At 51.5% G+C, this 18,104-nt stretch overlaps 1 protein-coding gene across 4 annotated transcripts in view; it reads right to left on the bottom strand.

The window, feature by feature from the left end:
• The window catches only part of ZBTB46 (zinc finger and BTB domain containing 46), a 72,306-nt gene that overhangs the window by 45,078 nt on the left and 9,124 nt on the right, over positions 1 to 18,104 (bottom strand). For 2 of the 4 annotated variants that reach the window (XM_063109120.1, XM_063109094.1), the window contains exon 2: positions 779 to 1,748. In XM_063109120.1, the coding sequence (XP_062965190.1) occupies positions 779 to 1,715 (937 nt within the window). In that variant the 5' untranslated portion in view covers positions 1,716 to 1,748. Of the gene's footprint in view, positions 1 to 778; positions 1,749 to 7,275; positions 7,338 to 7,357; positions 7,405 to 18,104 lie in introns of those variants that run through there. The other 2 variants (XM_063109110.1, XM_063109101.1) reach the window with 2 other exon arrangements.

The raw sequence follows: 18,104 nt of genomic DNA on the forward strand, positions 1-18,104 counted from the left end.
ATTCAGGTCCTGAGGATCAGCTTCAACAAAGCTGAGCTTACAGCCCCTTGCAACGAACACTGTGAATTAAATGTGGTACCCAAAGAGAGACCCTCTGCATTGTGCGGGAACGGTCCATGGCTATAAGAAAAAAACACCATCTATTGGATTGAACTACTGGAACCCACACTTACTAGCAAAGAGGAAATACTCGTCCCCTTGCGGAAGAGGCTGCATTATGGTAGCTCCTTAAGTCATCTCAGGTCAAGCTGAGGTACCAAGAGCAGAACACACTCATGTGACATTTCGTTCCACAGTCACGACAACTACAATACGAGAGGAAGAAGGCCACGAGATGGAAAATCTGGAGCTGACGGCCACTCTGGTGAACGGCCAGCTTAGTTACCCCAGCCAGTGCACGTGTGAGAGAGATAAGACCCTGCACGCTGAACCTCACCCCACACCTAGGGCTGAAGGCCTTCCCTTGGGGATCACCCCGCCCCCAGCTCAAGTCCCCTTGGCTTCAGAGGAGCCCCACCCAGCGGCCTCTGTGTGGGTAATGCCAGTGCTGTGCTGATGGGGACAGACATGCAGGCCGAGGAGTTGCTCTGGCCTTTGAGATGCATTGGTCACAATCCCTGAGGTCACACCAATTGACTGGGAAAGGCAGTGACCACAGAAAGCCACCAGTGTGAGCCTGAAAAAGCGCCATGCCATCCACACAGTGAACAGCCACCAGGCCACTGACACACAGTGACCGGAGAGGCTGAGCCCCACCCATAACAAACAAAAGGCTTACTTGTGTCTCGGCTGCTGAATGGCCACCCCGGTGCTGGAAGGAACGAGGGCACCGGGGAGCTGGCCCGGCTGTCGTCCTCCACCTGCTGAGTGATGTGACGGACAGTCTCTTTGTTTTTCCGATTCTTCCTTCGGCCCGTGGGCTGCCAGCTGTCTGTGGCACCCTGCTCTGAGAAAGAGTTCCGTATCGCACAGTCCTTGGCAGAAGGCAGCTCACCCCCTCCGTAGTGGGACGGTGAAATCTTTTCCTCCTTGATGTGCAAAGACCCGTAGCCCATGTCCCCAGGCCACGGCGACTGTGAAGAAACATCATCGGAGCCATCGGCCTTGGGCTCCTGATCCTCCTTCCCGTAGCTGCTCCCTCCTTCATGGCAGCTGGCGATGGCCGAGTCTCCGGAAGAATTGGCGGGACTCGTGCGCCGCGCCAACCACGGAGAGATGCTCCTTCCAGCCATCACAGCCGAGATCAGCGCTTCCGTGCTGCTGCTGGATGAGGCCCCGATCTCGAACTCCGCAAGTTCGTCGGAGGCATCCGATTTGATGCTGATGTCCAGTGCGGCCTTGATAAAGTCGTGGCATGCCTGCACGATGTCCGTCATTTGCAGGAAGCTGGCAGCGGACATCACCTCGATGACGTTCCTGCTGGTGAGGGCCAGGTGGGCAGAATACATGAAGTCGATGATGGCCTTGAAGCCCTGGGCAGTGACGATGTCCAAGTGGGTGACTGTGGCCTGGTCAGATGTCTTCTGCACCTGGCAGTAGAGCGTCTTGAAGTAGCGGCTGCTCCCAAGCAGGACGTTCTTGTGGGCCTTGAAGACCTTGCCCTCCACAACGACACAGGCATCACACAGCACTCCGTGCTGCCTCTGCTCGTTGAGCTCACGCAGCAGGTGCCGGTAGTGGGATGCGATCTCCATATCTTCCTTTCGGTTGTTCATTGGGGAATCCTGGTGGTGCCTCTTCTACAGACTCTGCAGGGGTGAGAATGGAAGAGTTACCCACACGCTCAATGTAGACAGATGCTGTCAAAAGCAGCTCAGGCGGGCGCGATGTGGAGGCGCTACCTCACGCACAGCCCCTGCAGGGCATATGCCATGCGGGGACCCCAGCCGTGAGCCAGGACTGAGTGGACACGAGGGGAGAACTGCCCACAGCATTAGTGCATCCGCAGGACCAGAGCACAGGTGTGCAGACACACCTGTGCCTTCACCTGCACAGGGCAGCAAATGCTGAGAGGGGTCCACGTGTCCCCGGATGGGCGTCTGAGGTGAATTTCCAGGCTGGAGACTAACCATGGCCATAAAGGGCAACAGGTCTGGAATAGGATCCTACACACAGCTATGAACATATGCCAGAAACAGTGAAAACACTGTCAATAGGTGAAGCAACTTCTTACCCAAAATGAAAACCGAGGTCAAATAACCCATGCTGTGACTTCCATCCCTCACACTCGAGGAAACATCCTTTAAAGAAATTAAAAAATAAAACTTCCTGTGCAGAGAAACCACAGAGCAATATGAACTTAAAGCAGACATGCGCAGCTTTACCCCTAAATATTTCCAGAAATCTGAGCTCAAACCTGCTCCACAGGCAGGGAGATTCTGGCTTATTGCTGGAACCACCTCAGCCCTGAGAGGTTTCCTGTGCCCGTGGAGCCTACGAGAAGCCATCAGAATCTCCCTGTCACTCCCATGTCAAGAGGCCCTGCTTTGTAGAACCTTAGGAGACCCTCCCCAGAGTTTCTCCTTAGACCCAGTTTTCATGACCGTTCTGCCTCATTTGTTTCTTATTGCTGCCTATATTCCTTTCCTAGGGCTGCCATAACAAAGGACCAGAGTCGGGGGATTAAACAACAGAAATGTATTCCCTCACAGTTCTGGAGGCTGGAAGTCTGAAACCGAGATGTGAGCAGAGATGGGAAGGCCCTGTTCCAGGCCTCTCCCACTTCTGAGGTGGCCGGAGATCACTGGGGTCTGTGTGGAGGCATCCCCATGACCTCTGCCTTCGTCTTCAAGTGGCATTCTCACTGTGTGTGTGTGTGTGTGTCCAAATTTCCCCTTTTTACAAGGACACCAGTCATATTGGGATTAAGGGCCCACCCCAATGACCTCATCTTAACTAACTGCATTTGCAATAACCTTATTCCAAATATAGTCACACTCCCAGGTACTGAAGGTTAGGACTCCAGCATGTGAATTCCTGGGGGACATGTTCTACCCGTAACACTGCCTGAGATAAAGCCATCAGAGCTGGACCTTTCCACATCACTAACTCCATTTCTCCAGCTGATCATCAAGCAGTGGCGCTCACCTGACATGCCAAAATGTGCTTAATTAGAGGAAAACCACACTGGTCAAACGTAGGGACAGTCGTGTCCTTCCCTCGAGGGGCCATCCCAAACTGCTGAATGCAGCCCCCTGGAGGACAGGCTGGGGCTTAGCTGGTTCTACCTGGTGCCCTTCTCCACAGACTCAGTCTGTTACCACACACACCTTCCTCCAGTCATCACAGAACACGTTCAAAAGTCACCTGAGATCTTTAACACTCCCTCAGGAGAAAAGCGGTCCCTCTGGGCTTTCAAGGCAGAAAAGCATAAAAGGCTCTCATTCCCTACCTCCCACTCCGACTGCCAGGGCCACTATCCCACCTTTGAGGTGGGAATTTCCTAGGCTCTCTTGCAGCTGGGACCCATGTGGCAGCTCGTTCCAGGAAGGCTGGCCACCCCTGATCCCCACCAGCTTCCTCCCAGCCAGGGCAACATGGTGTGAAGGCAGACATGACACGCTGGCCTCAAGACCCTGTGACGTCCTGCTAAATGAGCCCCTTCACCTTGATTGAGCGCCTCCTGCAGCCAGGAGCTGTTGAGGCACTGAGGCTGTAGCCAAGAACAGAGACCCCTGCCCCACCCCAGACCGGCCCCCAGACTCGAAGGCTGGAGGTAAACACACGACTTCTGCTGTGTGTCAGCCCTGCTGTGTGGTGTGCATGGCTGAGCTGGCCACGAATATGGGCCACCAGTAAAGAGAAAAATGAATAATGCTCAGAACAGATTGTGGAGTTGGGGGCGGGGGTCGTAGCTCACAGACGACACCAGCAGTCCCCCATCTTGAGTGTATCAGGGCCCTGTACGGTGGGTTGTGACCCGGGGTGCTAACCCTCATTCCAGAGGGTCTGATTTGAGAAGACAGAGACAGGGACAGGCGTTTCCACTAGCTGTAGCCTTGTTCCTCACATGTGGCTTGACAGCCCTCAGATTAACTGGACTGAGGGACTTTAACACACCTCATATCCAGGAAACGATCATTTAAACTCAAAGGATCTGTTTAATTCCTGGAGTCCACTCAAGCGACACCTGGTTGCTGGCCCTGTGATGGGAACCCTCACAAGCTTCGGGCACTGTTTCCAAACTAGAAAGTTGTGTGTTTCATCATCTGATTCCTGCATGAATAAGATGTCCCTCTACTCACTGGGAAAACAGACCCTTCAGGAATTAGGGAGAACGAGGAAAGGGACGGAAAAGGCCAGGGATGTTTTACAGGAGCAACAACTACCTCATGGGGCTTACCTTTCTCAAATGAGTTCAGCTTAAATCCAAAGTTCTGAAACAAGCTGTTATTTAATCAGGGCAGCTCAAAATCAGTTATGTACTCACAGAGGTTTTATAGCAAGAAAAACAATAAAATTTTCATTTAGGAAAAAAGTTAGTTGAACACCAAAAAGAAAAAAAGTGACAATCTTTAAAAGAGATTAGTCAGCTATGGAAATATCAAGGGTACACACAACCTCTCCATGCTGGGGAAGTTTTAGGAGACTGTGTGGTGATCTCCCAGCATCACACAATGTTCACGGTGTCACATCAGCCTCGTTGTGGCAGAAGACTGCCCAACGGCCTACTTCCCAGCTGTGACCCTAAAAATGGAAGCACCCTCACGACTTGGCGAGTCATCCCAGGTAATGCCGTACAAGTAGGAGGCAGACGACACTAACGCACCTTGCAACAGGTTCTTGTAGGAAGACGGCAGAGCCTCTGCCTTGCCCTGGTGGAGTGTCCCACCTGATCGAGACATGCCTGCTCACGGGACACACACCTGTGGACCGACCACCTTTTCTTCATCTCTGCATTACCTGAGCAACTTACACAGGATCACAGGGCACTCTCATGCATTCAAAGGGCACGTGTAGCACCTCCTGTGAGTGAGGGGCCCTTTCAGAGAGGAGCTTACAATCCACGAACGGACACAGACATCAAATCACTGTAAGGGAAGGTGCTGGAGAGGAGGCCAAGGCGGCCGGCAGGGGCCTGCTGCTGCACTGACGTTGACCGCACGAAAGCTGTGCAGATGCCGTCTCAAAGGTACCTCCTCCTCTCCACTGTTCTTCCCAAAAGCCTTTTCTGGTTTTTTTTCTGTAGGTTCTCTAGTATCTGTTTTATTTATAGCTCACCAATTTCAACAGATTCACTTATGAAACAGGCTTCGGCATAACCACATTGGCTGCCAAGACAACTTGAATCCACCACATCCCAGAAACAAACTCCAAAAGTCGTGTCACCCCCAACTGTGTTGGGGAGCACAGGGACTTGCTAATCACTCTGCCCCAGCCAGGGACAACCAGTCACACAACAGACAATGCAGTTGGTCGAACAGCACAGACAATGGGATGGTGGCTGCAGCCTGTCCCACCAGGGCCAGCCACCTGCCTGACACTTCTGCTTCTGTTTCAAATCCCAGCAGTCACCAGGAAAGACAGACGTCATCTCCACACTGCATGCTCAGAAACTGAAGCTGAAGGATACTGAGGGCTTGCTCACGGCCTCAGACTAGTGCATGTTGAGTTCAAAACCAAGCCTGCACATCCAGCTCCACAGCCCAGGGCTTCCGCACACCTCGCGATCCTGTCCTGGCACCAAGGACCGACATCATACCCAGTCTGCCAACTCCCCAGCTCAGCCTCTGGGCAGCAGGCCATACACCCCCGTGTCCAGAGAGGAAGCCACCTGCAAACCTGATCACTCTGCTCTGAGTGACGAGTCACCTTTATCAAGTCAACTAATTAATAGCACCAAGCACTCGGCATCCCAGCCACTAGCTTCATCTTAGTAGTAACAGCACATTCCAAAAGCTTCCTTCAACCAGCAACCTTCAGGTAAAGGGATATCAACAGAAAGCTATTTTTTAAAATTATAAGCAGAAGCTATACTATTGAAGACGTAAATTTGTTATTCACTCCAGCTCTTTCATGGGGCTATTAATGCTTCATGGGTAAAGGCCAAATAAATCACCATGTCTTAAAATGCACAAGAACCATGAAATCTGAAGACTGCTATGAATATATTTCATTTGCTATACCGTGTGTTCAAAATGTTAATTTAGGGAGCAGAATGGGGTTATTTTTTTCCCTTTGTCCCTAAGGAGTTCTACCAGGAAGGCTATTTGTTCTAATAAAAGGGTAAAATACTGGATGTAATCTAGATCTTGTGTTTGTGACGTTACCAAACAGACGGACGTCAGCTCTGTGCAGGGCACACGCAGGGCACGCGGCTGTCCCTGGCTCAGTGTGCAGCGACCGCGGCCTTGGGGAGCCCCCTGCTGGCCCGGCCATGCAATGGCGCCGCGGTCAAGAAAAGCCCCACTCGGCTCTGCAAAGACTTCTCGGGGTAAACGTCCCTGCCGAACGTCAGCTCAAAATACTTCACCACATTCAGACGTTTTTACCTCTGACTTGTAACTTCTGCATTTCACTTAGACTTAATTTAAACACTTTATTTAAATGTTTGCTTAAAATGTAATCTAACAGACAAATCATTATTTTATTTTTATTTTTTTTTTATTTTTATTTTTTTTTTCCGTGACCGGCACTCAGCCAGTGAGTGCACCGGTCAGTCCTATATAGGATCCGAACCCGCGGCGGGAGCGTTGCCGCGCTGCCAGCGCAGCACTCTACCAAGTGCGCCACGGGCTCGGCCCCAAATCATTATTTTAAATTGGAAGCGAGATGCCCCTAGCTCTAAGCCCAAACCATTCTGCTCCTGGTCGCCAGGAGCCAAACAGCTCCCGGCAGGTCCGGAGGGCTCCTGGGCAGTGGGGAAACCACGGCAGAGGCCAAGGCCAAGTTTAACTCGACAAGTCTAAAGATTGCTTCATAATTATTTTGGTGAAATTTTTCAAATGGGCAAATATTTTGAACAGACACATCACAAAGAATATACATCAATGCTAAACACAGACAGAGGCTCAGCTTCTTCAGCCATCAGGGAGATACAAACAAAAACCACACGAGATGCCCCTGCACGCCCATGAGAATGGCTGAAGTTAAAAAGAACAACCACACCAGGTGTTGGCGAGGATATAGGGAAGCTGGCACCCTCGTGCATGGCTGGCAGGGATGCAAACAGGCAGACACTCTGGAAAACAGTCTGGCAGCATCTTCAGAAGTTAAACGCCATGTGATCCACCAATTCAAATTCTAGGCACCTACTCAAGAGAAGTGAAAACATACCTCCACATACAGACTCATGCACAAAACTTCACAACAGCTTCATTCAAAACAGTCAAATTCTGAGGGCCGGCCCGTGGCTCACTTGGGAGAGCGTGGTGCTGACAACACCAAGTCGAGGGTTAAGATCCCCTTACCGGTCATCTTTAAAAAAAAAAAAAAAAAAAAAAAAAACAGTCAAATTCTGGAAACAACCTAAATACGCATCAGCAAGTAAACAGATGAATACAGTGTGGTAAATCCAAACGACAGGACACTGCTCGGCCATGAGGAGGAACCCACAGGCTCCTCACCCTGAAGTACCTTCCTCTGCAATGCCCCCCGACCCTGTAATGCCACCTGCCCGCAACAACATGGGCGGATCTCAAAATAATTATGCCGACTGAACGAAGCCAGACACAACGAGAATGCGCAATTCCCGTTATATGAAACTCCAGAAAATGGAAACTAATCTGTGGTGACGGGAGGCAGGTCAGGTGCCTGGAGCCGGGAGGGACAACAAACAGGCTCAGAAACTTGTGGTGAGGGGACGCACTGCACCTCGATGTGACTGTTGGTGTCACAGAGCACACAAACTCATCCAGCAGTCCTCTTTAAACAAGTGCACAGTGCTATATGTAAAATACACCTCAACAAAGTTGATTAAAATTGACTTTTAAGGAATATTCTTGTTCGAATGTCATCCTGCACTTATCTGTCCAAGGAACTCATTGCCATTTGTTATGGGTTGAATTGTGCCCCCCCAAAAAAATTCATGTTGAAGTCCTATATCTCAGTACCTCAGAATGTGACCTTATTTGGACACAGGTCGTTGTGGATATGATTTGTTAAGATGAGGTCATTAGGGTAGGCCCCTGATCCAACGTGATTGGTGCCCTTACAGAACGAGCACCCACCAAGGCCAGGAGGGGCCTGGAGCAGATGCTTCCAGCACCTTCTAAGGGGCAGGCACTGCCAACACCTTGGTCTCAGACTTCCAGCCTCCAGAACCGTGAGAATCAATTCCTGTCATTTAAGTCGTTCAGTTTGTGGTCTTTGTTATGGCAGCCCCAGGAGACTCGCACACCAAGGAGCAGCCTGGCCACAGGAGCCACAAAGACACACACGTACATGGGGCAGTGCTCACTCTCACTCAGAAAAACCCTTCTAGCCAGCTCTGTGTGTCCCACGGAACCAGGCAGCCCTTGACCACCTGACATCACTTCCACACACTGAGGTGTTTAGATGTTTCCCCTCTTCTGAAAAATTCAAGGTTAAGACACAGACAATGTGAAATTATTGTATAAATTAAATTTTGTACACATCATATTATTATTGTTCACGGTGATTTCTTAAAATTTAAAAAGGAGCTACTAACTGGAAAGAAATACACCAAAAAATGTTAACCGATGTCATCATTAGACGCTGAGGTGGGGTGGTATTATCCAAGTTTTCTCTGGTGGGAAGAAATTGGCACAGGTGCCTGGTAGAGAACTTCAGGCGAGATCTTCTGATGACGTGAGCCTGTGGCCGACCACCCGCCCTGCCCTGGATCTGCAGGCTCAGCACCCAGCCCCTCCCCGCCTGCCCGCCCACCCACCCGCCTTTCTCAGTTCCTTCACCTCCACCCCGGCCTTGGCACGCCTGGGCTGCTGCCACCTCCTCGGCCTTCCCAGGCCTGCCTAATGTCACTTCCCTCTGTGTGGTGCATCCCCCCCAGACCACATACCTCAGTCCCCAGCGCCCACGCAGCAGGATTGCAACAGAAACGTGCCAAACAGGCCAGAGCCAGATGACTCCAGAGGCACAAAGGGTGCTGTGGGGGCACAGGGAGGGGGCAAGGACCAGCCCACAGTCAAGGTGGCAGATGGCCTCTGAAGGAGCCCATCCCTGGGGTTCATGGTCTCTGGTCACACAGAGCCTGAGCCTGTACATAAGAAGCACAGCTCTTCAGCTGGACAGTGTGGAGAGAAAAAGGCCCAGCTGCCCCAGTGTCCCAGCCAACCCGGTCAAGGTGCCAGACCACTGAGTAACCCACCCTGGCCACCCCAGCCCTGCCCTCCCAAGGACTCAGGGCAGAAGAGCTGTCTGGCTGAGCCCAGATTCAGAGCCTGGAGAGAGATTGAAGTGGCTGCTTTAGCCCCTGTGTTTTAGGATGGTTTGGACAGTGGCAAGAGATGGAGGTGGTCAAGCACATGGCCCTTGGAGGAAAGTCTGGCAAGAATGAGCAGGAACTGGTGGGAAATGGGCTGGAGAAGCGTCTGCGGACGGCACATCCTGAGGATGAGACCCTGTGTCCAGCCATGTGCTGGGTGGGTGAGGGCTTTGCAGCCTCAGAGAGGCTGGGGCACCCAGGAGTCCACAGGGGCAGCCACCATCAAGGGGTCCTGGGTGCCCTGACTTAGGTTCTGGAATGTGGGGGAGGGACCCAGGATCCCGGGAACAAGACTCAGGCAAAGAAGAGGACAGAGAAGGACCAACCCAGGAGGAAAGGCCAGGCCCAGAGCCACAGGAGAGCCAAGGCCCCTGTGCCTGGCGAGGCTTGGGAACTTCCAGCCTCTTTGCCTCGGCTGCTGGGAAGTTGGTCAGGGAATTTCTTTGTTCCATGGGGTGGGGGAAAGAAAGGGGAAGAGGCCACTGTCTGTGCTGCATGCTCCGAGACGCCTCCTTTGGACTGGAATCTGCCTCTGGGCCGACCTTTCACCTCCAAACCACACTTGATTTTTATAGGCAGCTAAACTCCTACTGGCTCACTTAGGCTACGGACAAGGAGGTATCTGGCCATACGTTTTAACAGGCCAGATTCTGCCAGAGATGAAGAGCCCTCCTCCTCTAGGAAGCCCTTCTGGGTGCCCTGGTGGGCACAGCCACATTCCTCATGCTGGCAGCACACATGGCATCTACACTACCCAGTGCACTGCCCTGCCCTCCGCTGAGTCTGGGGTCCTCTTGGCCCAAGGACCACAATTCAATGCGAGACAGGCTCCCCACATACCCCTGGGGTCAGCAAAACTGTAGTTCCTTTTTCACATTAAACCTGCAATATTGAAACTTTACATTTTTTTTTTTTTTTTTTTTAAGATGACCGGTAAGGGGATCTTAACCCTTGACTTGGTGTGGTCAGCACCACGCTCACCCAGTGAGCGAACCGGCCATCCGTATATGGGATCCGAACCCGGGGCCTTGGTGTTATTAGCACCGCACTCTCCCGAGTGAGCCAGTGAGCCACGGGCCGGCCCTAAACTTTACATTTTTAACTCAAATAAATATTTCCAAAATGTCCATGTTCCGTGCTAACAGAAGTAAAATGAGATGGGAAATTCCTGATCCTGGGTGGTGGGCTTGAAGGTGTGAGGCCTCAGGATGATGTGAAGATTCAGGGAAGCGGTGGAGGTGCTCCAGGTCGCAGTACGGAGCGTGAGACCACAGCACGCAGCCAAGACTGCATCGGTCACAGCCGGCGTTCAGCAGCAGTCACTGGCTGCCACAGGTCAGACTGAGCCCCCAAAAAGGCACACTGAAGCCCTAACCCCTAGTATCTGTGAATGTGACCTTTGTAACCAAGTCAAGATGAGGTCATTAGGGTGGATCCTAACCCACTGTGACTGGTGTCCTTATGAGAGGGGAATCTGGACACACAGATGCCCAGAAGGAAGAGGACACAGGGAGAAGAAGGAGGCGGATGCATGACCACAGAGGCAGGGACTAGAGCCACGCAGCCACCAGCCCAGGGATGCCTGGAGCCACCAGGAGCTGGAAGAGGCTGGAAGGACCCTCCCCAGAGCCCTAGAAGGGAGTGGCCCTGCCCACCTTGATCTCAGGCTTCTGGCCTCCAGAGCTGGGAGAGGATGACCTGCTGTAAGCAACCCTCTTTATGGCACTTTGTCACAGCGGCCCTAGGAAATTCACACACAGCCACATATCAACCTTTATAAAAATTATAAAAATTATGACTTTCTTAGAAAGAAAGCTGAAACAAGGCAAGAAAACTATTTCTGTACATTTTAAGTCTGAGATATGCTGTAACTTGAAATGTCCCGACCATCAAGAAAAAAACAAAACAAAACAGAACCTAAGTAAGAAAGTTATAATACTGGCTTAAATACGGGCAACGCCATGCTCTCAGGGAATATGATGGGATCTTTTTTCCTTAAGTTTTCATTTTGAAACACTTTCCAAATTATGGCAAGACTGTGAGAATGACTCCGAGAGCTCCCCCATGTCCCTCACCCAGATACACTGTTTTTCAACATTTTGTCACATTTGTTTCCATCCAGCAACGTGACAGTGATGGAATAAAGATCAGTCAGAGCAGTCCCTTTTTCCTAGATGTGGTACTGCTTGAAAACCAGAGAAGCCACATATGAATGCGGGTTTGGTTTGTGAACGGCAGTTGTGGGTCTGCACGGCCCTGAGCAGGGTTTGCTCTGGAGTCCAACAGCTGGCCTGGCTCCGTGTTCCCAAGTCCCCGCTGTGTCTCCCGACATGGGCACAGACCCCTGAGCTGGTAAACGCTCATCAGAGCTGGATAAATGGATGGACGGTGGATGCACAGATGTTGAAGGAATGATCAGCAATCCTGCATGCAGCGAAGGCTCCACACAGATGAATCGGTTGTCACCACTCAGCTGCCTCTCACTGATGTGTCCTCGGTTTCCTCCACCTACATGGACATCGACACAGACTGATGAGCTGCTCACATGGCCCCACAGAGCGAGCGCAGCAGCAGCTAGGGGCCAGGCTGGCTGTGGGATGGTGGAGGCCGGGAGCACCTGGTGGGGTCACGGCCGGGGGGGAGTCAGCCCGACCAGCCCGGGGGCTTGGGGCGCAGGAGAGAGAGGCCAGGGCCTCGTCCCCGGGCAGGGCCCAGCTCAGGGCAGGGCCACCGCCTCACAGTGCAGTCCCTGCCTCGCTGCTGCTGAGACCTGAGCTCCTCCCACGTGAGACGGAGCTGCTCCCAGTGAGGGCACCCTCCATCCGGAGCTGGGCTGGGACAGGCTCCAGGGCCACAGGAAGAAATAAAACATGGTGATTCATGAGAGAAGAGCTGGGAGTGGCCAACAGCAGTGGGCTCGGGGCTCGTCAGGGCAGGGTGGCCTGATGCTGAGGCCATAGGGTGACCGGGGCTCTCCAGGTCTCCTTATTAGTGCCATGGGGCACTGAAGCATGTGTGGAGTGTAACTGAAATGGGCACTAATGTGTGAGATCTGCCCAAGTGGAGCACAATTGTCCATGGCCCTGGGTGGCCACCCACACTGGGCCTCTCCTGGCGGCTTTGCTGTTCGTCCTCTTGGGAATTGTGTTTGTGGGCTCCATAGCGCTGGCTGGCATGGTGGGCCCCAAGCCTCCCTGCACCCCACTGTCATGATCAAAGGAGCAACAAAGTCCACCACAGGGTCTGAGCCTCCCAGCCCATGACACAGGCATGATCCCCTTCAGCCAGTCTCAGCAAATCTACCCAGTGCTCTGCTTCAGAGCCTGGATAGGTGGAGGGGACACTTGGGGACCCCTGGGCTGACAAAGGCATTGCACAGTCCTGGCCAGGGTATGCTGGACACATCCCATAGTCTCCTCACTTCTGTTAAAATCAAAGTTAATCCCGACACTGCCAGTTTAGCTAACCTTGATGTCAAAACTTTAAAGGGCTCTGGGCAAGGCCTAAAATAAGCCAAGTGAAAAGTACTAAACTCTGAAGACAGATTTCAAAGAAAAATCTGGGGCCGGCCCGTAGCTGACTCAGGAGAGTGTGGTGCTGATAACACCAAGGCCCCGGGTTTGGACCCCATATAGGGATGGCCGGTTTAGCTCACTGGGTGAGCGTGGTGCTGACAACACCAAGTCAAGGGTTAAGATCCCCTTTCCGGGCATCTTTAAAAAAAAAAAAAAAAAAAGAAAGAAAGAAAGAAAAATCTGAATATATGAGGTTGGCAAAAATTAATGTAAAGTCCTAAGTGCCCAGAGATGGTGGAGATGCACCAGGCCCTCCTGGAACCCAGCAAGACACAGACACATTTGCATCTCTGACCCGCTAATTCTACTTTGGGACCCTACCACAAGGAAATAACCCAAAAAGCTAATCTGTTCCAAGACGTCCCTAGCACTGCTACGTCCGATAGTGAAAAGTAAGAAACAACCCAACTGCCTGACAGAAAAGGACAAGACTGAGATGTTGATTGAGTTAAACCCAACTGCAGATGCATTACACGTGCCACTCACGCTGACACCAGAGGTCATCAGAAAGCAGACGGAGGTGTCCACCCAGAGCCAACCCTGCGTGGGAAGACACCACTGTCCGGCACGAACCCGTGCAAAGTCTGCCTCTCCTCCTCTTCTCCCAGAGGAACCAGAGAGCAGTGGGCTGGAAAGTGCCACAGGGAGCCTGTGCTTAGACCTGCTCTGCTCCAGCTTCTCACAAACTTTCCCAACAGGAAGGTGAGCAGTCTGTCTCCTCAGGTCCCAGAGCCCAGAGGAGGGGCAGGGACCCCACAGCCTGCCACATGAGTGGGATGTAGGCCGTGGTCTCACCTGGAACCTTGGAGCTGCTCTGGGGTAGGGTCTCCCCTAGCTGGCCTTTGGCCCCTGCCCCTCCCCTCCCAGAGAAGCTGCCAAAGCCCAAGCCCCACCCACCCACCCGATGACATCTCAGAGCAGAAGGAAATTCCTCTGCAGGGTAGTGGACAGCTCTCACAGGGCACAATCATCACTTTTTCTGATTAATGCCAGGGAGCCCACCATGCCGAATGCTACAGGCAGAGGCAGAGTGCCAGGGAACATCAGGCTGGCCAGGAAGGGAAAGTGCATGGGACAGACCAGGGCCAGCATCACCACAGGTCACCTTCTGGGCCCCCTAAGTCCCTCACATAGGCTGAGGCTGGGCCAGCAGACGCTGACCCTAACCACTCCAGGACCCGGCAGGGATCCGCACTTACTAGGTCCGGCTCTGAGCTGGGCAGTGGGCACGCAGCAGCAAGGACAGTCAGAGGAGACAGACCACAAACAATCCTGCAGCCCACGCACCCACTTACGGACGAGCTCCACCCCTGCTCAGAGGAGAGTGACAGCTGCCTCATTGGCATGGTACACGTGAGGACTTCGGGGCACTCAGCAGGTGAGTTCACACCAGGCCACGTGAACAAGCCCACTTTCCTCCCCTACAGTGCCTACAGAACTCCAGCGTTTTCCTCATGAGACAAAAATTCTAGAATCAGGCCCCATATCACTACATAGTACATCCACTCTCACTTTTCCAGAGGGACCAGCTCACGTATCTCTCAGGCCCAGGGGTTTGCTATGAATAAAAATGATTTATCTAGGAGAAAAAAACTACAGTAAGAATAGCTCTTGACTCCAAACAAACTGAAAAGCACACATTAAAATATTCAAAAGAAATGACCCTGCAGATATCAAAATAAGGTTTCGGTACTGACCCACCAAAGTGGCAATCTTTTTGTTATAAAACCTCTCACTAAGGGCCGGCCCGTGGCTCACTTGGGAGAGTGTGGTGCTGATAACACCAAGGCCACGGGTTCGGATCCTATATAGGGATGGCCGGTTAGCTCACTTGGGAGAGCCTGGTGCTGACAACACCAAGTCAAGGGTTAAGATCCCCTTACCGGTCATCTTTAAAAAAAAAAAAAAAAAACCTCTCACTAAGAGAAAAACTACAAATTCGGGCAAAATTACACATCTACTTTTCCCACATAAAAAAAGAGAAGCAAAGGTAAATTTAACTTGCGTTTTTAGTAAAAACTACATGAAAACCAATTTAAAATAAGAGAACTGAGACATTTCTGTTAGGTTAAAAAACTCCACAAGATGTTTCTACACTTTATTAACCAATTAATTTAAATCAAACTTATTTTGAAAAATCCATACATCTCCTTAACAAAAGGCGCACACATCTTTAAAATCAGGCACCAAAATATAGAAACTACTAGTGCTTTAAAATACATTGAGCTGGAAATTCCAACATAAACATCTCTGTCACACATCAGTAAGTACCCCTCCCCCAGCACCTGCCCGGAAAGGTGAGTCCCAGCCCACTGGCCTCTACCTGCTTCTACCAGCCCAGCCCACTGGCCTCTACCTGCTTCTACCAGCCGGGGGAAGGGCACTAGTTCAAGGTCACAGGATTGCAACCAGCCAGTCTACCACAGAGGAAATTCTACAGGACCAACAACTCGAATTCTTCAACAAATAAAAGGCATAAAACAAAGAGGGGACTTTCACAGAATGAATGAGATTTCAGAGAGTGGCCACCCACGTGTAGAGAGGGGGCCTGTCCCAACCTTGATTCAAATAAACCAACAATGAAAACACATAAGACAGTCTAGGAACACCGGGCCTGGCTGGGCATTAGGGACATTAAGAAAGTATTTGGTGCCTAATTGTACATGTCAGCCATACACAGTAGACACTTGAAGGCAAAACTAAATGTCTGAGATGGGCTTTAAAGTACTAGAGAGAAGAGAAAAATGAGGGCAAAAAAATGACACAAGAATGGAGCAACGAGAGTTGTTGCAGCTGGGCAGCAAGGACGTTCTCTAATTTTGTGCTTATTTTGTATATGTTCAAAACTTAGTCTTAGCTTCCAGTCAAGATGGCGGAATAAACTGTCCCCAGCATCACTCTCTCCCACAAATCAACCAATTTACAACTATAAAAAAGCAACAACAGCCAAGCCGGAGCTGCTAGGGCTCAGGGGAAGAGGAGGGGAGACCCATGGAGTGCTTGAATGCAGGAGAACACATGATGAGAGAAAGAAAAAACCACTCAGACCATTTCGTGCTGCAGCTGCTTTAAGGCTGGAGCTGCTGAGCGCACAGAGCAGGAGCCGGCAAAAGCCACAGCTGTGCCCTTCCAATGAAGTCACATGGAGACTGCAGGGGAGAAGAGGGCCTTGGTGGCCCCAGGACAGCAAAGCCACTAATAGGGTTCCCATGGACCCACATAGGAATGAGGAGCCAGAACAACTGAAAAAGGAGCTACTCAGAGGCCAGTGAGTCATGCAAAGGACCGGTGCATGGCCCATCCCATGGGAAGTGTTTGCAGTATGGGTGGTGGAGGAGATGGGCCCGCCAGGAAAACACTGGGGCATGGCAAGGACAGGTGACTGGCACCCCAGTCAGCAAAGGAACACTCAGAGGAGACTGGTCAGGAATGCAGAATTGCATGGGGAGCAGTTTGACGAAAAGACTCAGGCCCAGATCAGAGTTTCTACACAACCCAGGTGCACCAGGTCTCTGGAGAGGCATTAGTTCCTATAAGGTCAACCATTAAACCCTGAGCTGCACAAAAAGACTTCCCTAGGGAATCAGCAGCAAAGCAGCAATTTAGCTCAACCACAGAGCTCAAATGCTGGTCCCCACAGGAAGTCCCCCCATTTTAGAAGTAAGCAAAGGACAAAAAATTAGTTCTGGCCCAGGCACACCACCAGCGCCTTCAGCCTACCTGGGGACCTGAGGCATGGATCTGGGGATGGACTCCCCTCCCACAACCAGGCACACCACCAGCACCAAGGAGCATGCCAAAAACATCACCTCCATGCGGTGGCCCACCACAGCCACCACAATAACCATGGCTGCTGCAAAAGTGGCTAGATGCCACAACCACCGCACAGATGGTCTGCCAGCCGCTGGAGTGCATTGACACAGGAGAGTCACCAGCAGAGACCAAAGAAAAGAAGAGGATGTCTCTCTCCACAAAGCCCATTTCAGAGTGATAGAATCAGCATCTGCTCTATGATAATACGGGGGGACCTGATCACACCTCTCAGCATTGGACAGATCATCTTGACAACAAATCAACAGAGTAACCAATATTCTTTCAGAAGGAGAGAAGAAATCTAGGGTAATTAGAGGGGAGAGGGAGAGGGGGATGGGGAGAGATTGGACAAGGGGCATAAAGAATAAGTAGGATTTGTAACAACATATATGCTAGTGATATTGATTTGATCAACATATGTCAACATTGAACCCCCAAAACATGTATAATCAATTATGATTCAATAAAAATTTAAAAAAACAAAAACTTAATTTTAAAAAATCTGACTAGGTGATAAAGGAAGGACAAAACTTTCACAAAATTGGGAACATGCGTAATCAAGCGGCACAACTGCGCAAGAGGGAGTCACGTGTGGTGTCTGATCCTACAGACTGTCAGACTGTGGTTCCAATCCCATCCTGTCTGCAGAGGGATCTGCCTCACCATGCCCCAGGTGGGGGCTGCTGTTCGTGGGTAACCCTGAGGGGCAGCAACCCCTGCCCTCCCAAGAAGGCTGCCCCCCAAGGCTTCAGGTGTCTGGGACCGCCATTTCCACATCCCTCCATGGCTGTGGCAGGCACTGAGAATGCTCTTCATCGAAATGGAGAGTGTCAGACCCACCACTTAAGGACAGGCTGTGACGCGTTAAAGAAACCAAAGTCTTCTCAGTGTTGATGACCATATTTCAGCGGTTGCTATCTTCTGCATTTTCCTGCGTCTTGCTGGACGTGTTAGAAAAGGCCAAGACACTAGGTCTGAGCTGGTGGGACAAGTGGGTGCAGGTACAATCAGTTATGCAAACAGGGTTGTCCAGATGAGGGGCCTCAGATTCTGCTGTGGACAGGGGCAGACACCAACAGCCATGATAACTCAGCTGCCCCCAACTGCCCACCTGGATGCCCCCTTCTCTGCTCACCGCCTCCCAAAAGTGCCTGATCCCTTGTCCCTCCCCAACCCCCTCCCCGCACCTGTCTCTACAGCAGGCTCATTGACAGTCAAGACGCTTGATGCCTCTCTCTCTTTGCAAACACCCTGCCCCTGCCCAGACGCTGGACCCAGTGGAGAAAGGGCTTTGTTCACTGCTGCATCCC

This window comes from Cynocephalus volans, chromosome 1, assembly GCF_027409185.1.
Source record: "Cynocephalus volans isolate mCynVol1 chromosome 1, mCynVol1.pri, whole genome shotgun sequence".
NCBI lineage: Eukaryota > Metazoa > Chordata > Mammalia > Dermoptera > Cynocephalidae > Cynocephalus > Cynocephalus volans.